The sequence below is a fragment of the Populus trichocarpa genome, chromosome 7 (assembly GCF_000002775.5).
Source record: "Populus trichocarpa isolate Nisqually-1 chromosome 7, P.trichocarpa_v4.1, whole genome shotgun sequence".
Taxonomy (NCBI): domain Eukaryota; kingdom Viridiplantae; phylum Streptophyta; class Magnoliopsida; order Malpighiales; family Salicaceae; genus Populus; species Populus trichocarpa.
The window spans coordinates 8,285,746-8,295,072 of NC_037291.2; the positions used below are offsets into that span (position 1 = coordinate 8,285,746).

The window sequence follows — 9,327 nt, forward strand, 5'->3', positions numbered from 1 at the left end:
ATCAAATAATGCACCTTACCTTAGGTAGAGTGTATTTAAGGTGCTAATACCTTCTCTTTACGCAACCAGTCCCTGTCCCCGATCTTTGAGACTAGTTAGGGTTCCTAGTGACCAAAATATTAGGTGGTGACTCCTATTTCCGCTTTCCATTGATAAAAGACAAGAATTTCTTGTCTCCCCATATTTGTCGGATAGATAGATACCTGAAAGTGGACGTTATTCGACACGATGCCGCACACGTGCGACAATCCTTCTAAAGTTTGATTATAAAACTTGAAATATAGTATATTCTAGTAAAAAAGGATTCAAAGCATTCATTCAATATTTGAGTTTTTTATATCTTTCAATATATTCATCCACACCCTTGTCTTGTGTTAGCTTATTGAGTTCTTCCACGACATCCTCTCTATCACCAAATCTTATACACAAAGCCCTTGTAAACACCTCCCAATTTGCCAAGTTTTCTCTTATATAAAAAAATCATTCAAACCACATCTTTTGATTGTTCAAGAACACAAACAATCTTCCTTCCTTTTCCCTTGGAAAGAGGCTCTGATACCAATTATAATGGTTAGACCATAACAAGTAGAAGAAGTTCAAGAAACGAAAAGAGAATAGAAAAAATGAAAGAAAGACTTTGCAAATGTCTAGCATTTCACAAATCTTATTACTCACCCCTTACTTCTACCCCTTACATTGCTTATATACACACTCACCCCTTCTACTTATTACAGTCTACTGCTACCCGGTTGAACTTCACCAACAGATTCTAACTAACAATCAATCAATCACATGTTTTATTCTTTATCAATAGCTAACTAACTGCTTCCTGTAACTAATAAATCTGCCATATAGAGCAGCTAATTTCCTAGTTATTAACCATATTTTCCATGTGCTCTTTCCATTTACAACTATCTTCCCTGCTATATCATGACGAGGTCATGTGTAGACAATTGTTGCTAGATTGTTGGGTGCATATGTGTAACCTGGTGGACTTTATTGTTTCTTTATAACATTATGTCTACTTTTCTCCCTTAAGATACGACTAAGGCAATCATTGGTCCTTTGCCTGATCCATCTAGTGTAAAGTTTAGGAAATGACTTAAGGCAAAATACCTGTGGTTTTTGTTCCTGAATTGTAATTGGAGGCTTGATCCATCCGTTGTTCATCCTCTTGTATAATAGTGTGGATAGATTGTGCAAAATTTTTTGTTTTTTTAATTTAGCTCTCAAACTTGTTTTTTCGACAATATAGTTCTAATTAAAGACCAATTGCTTTTGATTTCTTATGAAATGGTGAGATTGAAAGTTGAGGGATGCAATGAAAAAGGCGCCAAAAACATGGGTGGCGTGACATAAGTTTCGCAAAAAATACATTTTGGTCCTTAAACTTTTAAAATCATGCATATTATACAATTCCAGTACCTTAATATTTTTCCAAATCAATTTTAATACAAAAGTTTATTTTTGTTATTTTAGTTTCTGGTTGAGAGAGGAGAGAGAGAGAGGGGTTGTTGGATTCCGGTGATAGAAAGAGAAAAGTGTGGTTATATATATATATATTATTTTTGTTAATTAATTATTGGAATCCAAAAATGAATAACTAAAAAATGATATGGCTTATGTTCATTAATTATGTGGCAAAAAGTAGCTTATTTCTCGAAAACAAACACCATTTGGATTATGGATGTCAAATTATTTATCACCTAGCAAATTTTGGATTGTTTGCCATTTTTAGTTATTCAGTACAACCATATTAGCTTAAAGTAATACTCCCTGTATGAAAAACTGGCGGCATTTGAGAATTAGTAAGTAACTAGGGTGTTTAGAATCGCGGTAACAATTAGTGTTTTTTGTTTAAAAATATAATAAAATAATTATTTTTTATTTTTTAAAATTTATTTTTGGCATCAACACATCAAAACGATCCAAAAACATAAAAAAATAATTAATTTAGAGAAAAAAAAAAGAAATTTCATTTTTTTAAACTCCATTTGAAACGCGAGTCAAACACCCCTTAGTTGGATTACCGCGATTCGTTGCAAGGTCAATTTGTAAGGTAGTGTTTGATTACTGTCTTGGGATAGAAAGGACAGAGATAGTAGATATAGAAATGTATTTGGTTAAAGAGATAGATACAAAGACATAAAAATAAATATGTCTCTGAGATAATTTTAGAGTGAATTTTTGTAATTCTAAAATAAAATGTACAAAAAGAACGTGTCTCTAGAGACAATATTTATTATTCTTTATTCCTAAAATATCATTGTAAAAAACTTTCAATTCCAAAATTGTTTAAGTAAGACAACTAAGAATAAAAATTATTATTATTATAGTTTTAAAACTCAACTCAGGGATTGATCTGGAGTAAAGCCCAAGTTACTGGTCAAGGGTTGGGATGATCCGGGTCAACGTAAAAATAAAATTTATTATCATCATAGTTTTAAAACCCGACTCGGGAGTCAACCAGGGCAAGACCTAAGTTATAGGTCGGAAAGGTCAACACGAGTTGATTGAGTCACTATATAGATGAATATTTGGTTATTATCATGGATTTAAAACCTAACTCGGGAGTCGACAAGAAGCGAGGTTCAGGTCACAGTTCAGGAGGGTCAGTGCGGCTTACCTGTATTTTTTTTAAATAATAACAACCTTGTTTTGACCAATTTTTTTGTTTAAAAAAATTCAACGGTTTTTTATCTGTGTTTTATCTCAGGTTTACCTGGATTTTTGATCGGGTCAGGTTGAGTTAATTTTTTCTTTATTTTTTCTTAAACTCGAACCAGCCCAGGTCACAAGTCAACCCGTCAAGTTAATCCTGGTTTTATAACTAGGGTTATTATAATATTATTAATTTCAACACTCAATATAAACTAAAGTAAAAAAAAAAAACTATTTTTTTTAAATATGTAAATCTCTAAACAATACATATTAAAAGTAAAATATATTTTTTAATATTTTATCTTGTTTTGTTCATCATAACCAAACAAGATAAAAAAATAATTATTTTATTTTATATATCATTACATATTATAATTTTGTTACCATCTTTTTTTTCTTTTTTGTCTTTACTCCTCTAATTTCATTATCTTTAATTTTTTTTTGTCGCGTAATTAAATGCTACGAAACAGTCCTTGCATTCGGGGAAAGCCAGAACGCGGTATGGGAAGGTAGAGATCAGCAAATTTGCATACAAGTTCCAATAGTTGTATTCATTAATATTGTGTCATTTGATTAAGTGTAAAAGTTTCTTTTTTTAGTGAAGAATAAGCAGAAAAGCTGATATGCCATGACATAGTTATTAAATCCAAACCGATTGGGGTAAGGTGAAAAACTAGCAATAGCAAAAAAAATAGTCAAACTCGGTCAACCTGTCGGGTCAACTTGTGACTCGGGCAACCCGAAAAAACCAGGTAGAGATCCGTTTTTTTTAAATGTGTTTTTTCTCCTAGTCAGAGATTTGTTTTTCATATTTTTTAGTTGGTTATTAACCATTTTCAAAGTTTACTATATAAATACAAGAAGAATATTTTATTTTTTCAATATAAGATTTGAAGCCTTTTAATATATATACTTTATGTTCACAAGAAAAAAAAAAGTTATACTTTTTCAATGTGAGATAAAAAAAAACTTTTTTAGTTTAAATACTTCAACTTTAAAGAATAACATAATATCTTTTTAATATGGAATAAAACAATCTTTTGAAATAATCTTTTAAACTTCATTATTTACATTATATAAAACTTATATTTACATAGATTGTTTCTTAATTTTTTTATATGAAATATTAAAAGTTCAAATATTTTTTTAATTTTTCCAGGTTATTTTGAATTGACCTGGGTCAACTCATGTAACTCGGGACCTGGCCCCTTGATCGGGTCAACCCTCATGTCGGGTTTAATAACTATATGTCATGAAGATAAAAAAAAAAAAAAAAGTAAGAAGATATACGTGGAAGTGAGATAATTCATAATAAGAGTTTTTTTCGAGATTAAAATGGGCTTTTAAAAAAAAAAAACATTTAGTACATTAAAATTAAAATTTTAACAAAATAATATCATTTAATTTTTTATAAAAAAATTTAATGAAAACATTTTAATCTTATTATACTTATGAAATGTGATCTTTAAATAATATCATGTTTTACAAAATGATATTAAATAAATTGATTTTGGGATTCGAACCGCTACATCCAATTATTTCATAACAAAGCTTTGAAAAATCTTGAGAGACCAGCCATGTAGGCTCATATCTCTTCATCTTTTTATTTACCTAGTCACTCTCATACCAAACTACCGATGAACTTTATATAAAGTTTATTATTTTAAAATATATTAAAATAATATTTTTTTATTTTTTAAAAATTATTTTTAATATTAACATATCAAAATATCTAAAAATATTAAAATATGTATTAATTTAAAAAAATTAATTTTTTTAAAAAACATTATTAAAATGCAATGATAAACATGATCGGAGAGAATCATTATTGCTGAATATATTAACAAGCACATGTAAATAAGAACTGCAAAGTTGAGCAAAAATCATCAAATAATAAACCCGTAGTCCAACTCACCTTTTAAGTGTTCCGGCAAGGAGGAGATCTCTTCCTCGGCAAGAGATCCGGATTCTCGATCAAAGGATCAAAATTACAAGAACCCACCTTGGAGCACAAAATGTAACAGACCTCAATTACTAAACGGAAAACATAATTAAAAGTCGGCGTGAGATTGATGGACTTCTAGGTTGCAGTCTTGTTTAATATTATTTATTCGAAGTGTGGGATGGTTTGTGATGCATTAAAAGTGTTCAAGAAGATAAGAAATCCCGATGTAGTGGCCTGAAGTGCCATGATCACTAAATTCGGGGTGGCTGGCGATCGGAGATGGAGTTTGTTGAGAGGGGAGAGCAGTCGTGTGGGAGTCGGCGGGTTCTATTAGATTTTTTTTTTTTTTTAATTTGATGCCAAAACTGTAATATTTAATGTATAAATGCTTTTTAGTTATTAATTCAATTGTAATGACAATCCTATAATTTTTTCAGTTTTTCTTGTTGACTACTTTTTTACGAGAATTATAAATAGTGTCAAGCAAAGTGTAGTTTTTGAAAATATAAGACTACAATGTAATCGCGTGGAAACTTAAAAAGAGTCATGGTAATTTTTATAATTATATATTAACTTTAATATGTGTAATTCTTTTTTTAAAAAAAATTCTTATGAATATTTAATAAGAATAAAATATTTTTTTATTATTTTTTATCATTTTTATATAATTTTCTCACATTGGTTCTAATAAAAAAAATGCATGAATAAAAAATGATAGTTTTGATTAAAAGAATGCATTTTTCTTCTTAATTTAAATTTTTAAAGTTGTTAGGAATAATTATTTTAATTAGCTTTAATTTTTATTAAAAAAAAACCACAAACAAAGTGCTGAGAAAATCACAAACAAATCTTACCAGCTCCAGTTCCACTTCAGGAATTCAGGTCATAAAGCACCACTGGCTGAATCTGATCTTTTCAAGACCAAAGAAACAATCACCACAAACAACATATAATAATCTGATGAGGAATGCACCCATTGAAAATTAAATATAAGACGATAAATACCCGAATAATTTAAACTTTAAAGCATACCAACTTCATCACAACATGACTGGAGTTACTACGACGCAACAAAACACGAGACAGAAAGAATTCCACCTGTTTCCACAGGGCAATTACTAATCCAGAGTAACGAAATTTAGAATCGAAGATAAGAAGACTGCAACAAACCAAGCAGCATCAATGCCACTCTGTATCGTCATATCTCTCAAAGCTAATCAAGTTTCTTGAACACCATCCTGAAATGCTCACAGCTTGTCCTCGAAATCAGATAATGGGGTCATCTGCTCCTTCAAACCCTTTCGCTTCCTGATTTCTGCAACAAGCTGTGCTGCTTGTGTACCGGCTTCCATTGGATCAGAAGACATCGTGTCCCAATGATCAAAAACACATTGTGGGAAAGCCTGTCCTGATGTTGCAGCCCTCAAAGTGCCGGAAAATCCAAAAGACTCGACAACAGGGAGGTACGCCTTGATATTGTACAGGGGGGTACCGGGCCTCTGAATTTCTTCAAACACATGACCACGTTTCTGGTTAAGAACACTGTAGATGCCACCAAGAGCCTGCTCGGGGGCTTGGATCTCCACCATGTACACGGGCTCAAGGAGCCTGGGCTTGGCAGTCAGCTGGGAGGCATAGATAACCCTCCTGGCAGTAGGAATGACCTGCCCACCACCTCTGTGAATGGCATCGGAATGAAGAACCACATCACAGACTTCAAAGCAGATACCTCGCATGTTTTCTTCAGCCAAGGCACCTTCCTTTGAAGCCCACTGGAAACCAGCAACAACAGAATCCTTGATTTCATTAAGGTACTGAACTCCCTTACACATATCCACAACCATGTTTGGCCCGGTGGTCTCAGGACCAAAGCACCAGATTTTCTTTGCAAGATCCTTGTCCCAACCAAACTCCTCGGACAAGATCTTGCCCCGAATCTTTGGATCATCTCTTGGACCAATACGACCATCATCAATAGCCTCTGCAAGCCCTTCTTCCATGGGCCGTGCCTCCATGTAGAGACGGTTGTGCTTGTTAGGAGATTTGCTCATCACCACACGGCAGGACTTATCTATGACAGTCTCACGGAACGACACAACAGGGTCAGACTTTATGATTTCTGCCCCACCCATAAAATCATCCTGCAAATCCTTCAAACAGATCTCAAGGTGCAGCTCTCCAGCTCCAGCAATGATATGCTCTCCAGATTCCTCAATGCTACAGACAACCATGGGATCAGACTTCGCCAAACGCTTCAGACCTTCCACCAGCTTGGGGAGGTCAGATGCTACCTTGCACTGAACAGCCACACGCACAACAGGCGAGACAGAGAACTTCATAGCACGAATAGGATGGGCATCGACTTCCTTTTCATTAGTTAAAGTGGCATTCTTAGTGATGAACTGATCCAGTCCAACCAAGGCAACAGTGTTACCACAAGGCACATCCTCAACGGTTTCTTGCCTCTTCCCCATCCAAATAACAGTCCTCTGCACACTCTTCACATACAAGTCCTTCTTCTCACCAGGCACATAGTTTGGTCCCATGATCCTAACCTTCAGACCAGTTGTTACCTTTCCAGCGAAAACACGCCCAAAGGCAAAGAACCTACCCTTGTCAGAAGCAGGAATCATCTTAGACACGTAGAGCATGAGGGGGCCATTAGGGTCACAATTCCTGATAGCATTGGCATAAGCATCATCAAGGGGACCCTCATACAAGTTCTCCACACGGTATCTCTGAGCCGTTGCAGGAGAGGGCAGGTGAAAGATCATCATTTCAAGCAGAGCAGTGCTTGCTGGCAGCCAGGTCTGCATCACACGCTTCATCAGAGGCTTTCCCATCAAGTCCTTCTCATCAGACTTCATGACAACACCAAGCTTTTGCAACATGGGCCACAATTTATCCTTCTGATCATTCATGCACGTTTTAATAATCTGTTTGATTGGCTCATAACAAAACTGCACAAAACCACGCTTGCAAGTAGCAGAACCAGTGTTCTTGGTGGTCCACTTCTTGGTAGCAGGATCAAAAAAGTTCTCGCCCCACAGCCTCTCCATCATCTTAGACTCATCCACTCCAAACTTCGAGGCATACATCTGGGCAAAGTTGGTCAAAGTGAAAGCCCAGCCGTGCAAACCAGCAGAGAAAGCAACGGTACCCTTCTCAGGGTAGACTTGACAGTCACCAAGGAGGGGATCTTCATAGGTTGCCATGATGACATTGGCATTCTCAATAACCCTAGAAAATGTCTGAAACGCCTCCTCTCCATCAACCTGGAGCTCCAGGAAACACCTGTCCATCTTGTTAACTGTCAGGACAGGCCTGATCCTCTCACCCAAAGCCTGTCGAAGCACAGTTTCAGTCTGGACACACACACCCTCAATACAGTCCACAACGACCAGAGCGCCATCAGTGATACGAAGAGCAGCTGTGACCTCAGATGAAAAGTCAACGTGTCCTGGAGAGTCTATAAGATTGATAAGATACTCATTTCCATGCCTCTCTCCCTTGAATCTCTTGAGGGATTCATCTGACATCTCATAGTATAGAGAGATACCAGTAGATTTGATTGTGATACCACGTTCTGCCTCATCTGCCCGGGTATCAGTCATTCGAACATCACCAGCAACCTCTTGGGCAATGATACCAGCAGCAGCGACAAGAGAATCAGTGAGAGTTGATTTTCCTGCAAAGGAACAAAGATCAAATCCAGCCCAACAAAGAATTTCACACATCAAAGCACAAACTTTTAAAAACAGAAGTAAAATAAGCACATAAATACCAGCACAGACGTAAAAAAAATAGTAATCTAATATATTGGAGAATATAAAAAAGATAACCACTGCCAGGAAAAAAAAACCCTCAAGAAAGCACATGCAGATTTGATTAAGGAACAACAACACCAAAGTTTCCAGTCAAAACCATAAAGTATACGCATCCAATTTAAATGGTTCGATAATCGATAAGAAGATAAATCACATAAATTCAAACGAAATCCTACCATGATCAACATGAGCGATAACGGACATATTACGGATGTTGTGCTTGAAGTCCATAATACGCCGAAGCTCCTCTGCTGTAAACTTCACCATCTTGTCTAGCTCCTAAAAAATTAATTAGTATGACAAAACCTGCACAAACACAGAAACAGCAGCAGTGTTACATCAAACCCATCAAAATGTTTTCCAATCAATCATGTTATGATCTACTCAACACAAAACCAAGGATACATTAAGAACCCAGTTGTTAATAAGGCAATAAAAGAAATCAATAAATATTTAACACTAATAATGATAGCCATTAGCTGCACCCAAAAATAGTTTATATATGTGTTTACTAGCAGATCTAGATAGAGAAGACAAGAGGATGAAGGAGCGAAGGGAAGAGAGAGCTTACAGGGACGAGGAGGCGGCGAAAGAGTGAATAGGAGAGTAGTTTTTTAGGGTCACTCACTCTATCAGAAAATGCATGAGATGTGAGAGCTGCAGTTGGCTAACATTAGGGTATTTATATGTGCTTTGACTAGGGTTTTGCATTTTTGGTAGGCTAGGGCTTTGAATTTTTGTATTGGGCTGTAGTGTTGGGCTTTCATAGTTGTGGCATTTCACAGTCTGCTAACAAAAGCCCGAGTTTACGACGAATAGATATTTGAAAGTTGTCAATTTCCCTTTTTCATGTCCCCTTATTAAATTAAAATTATTAATTAATTAAATCAAATT

General features: G+C 35.2%; 1 protein-coding gene across 1 annotated transcript; it reads right to left on the reverse strand.

Annotated features, from left to right (window-relative positions):
* Positions 1–5,582: 5,582 nt before the first annotated feature.
* Positions 5,583–9,124, reverse strand: LOC7483076 (elongation factor 2). Its single transcript, XM_002310070.4, has 3 exons — positions 9,005–9,124; positions 8,610–8,739; positions 5,583–8,294 (listed from the first exon to the last, which is right to left on the reverse strand). The coding sequence occupies exons 2-3, from the start codon at positions 8,698–8,700 to the stop codon at positions 5,854–5,856; spliced, it is 2,532 nt and encodes an 843-aa protein (XP_002310106.1). The 5' UTR covers positions 8,701–8,739; positions 9,005–9,124; the 3' UTR covers positions 5,583–5,853.
* Positions 9,125–9,327: the final 203 nt, after the last annotated feature.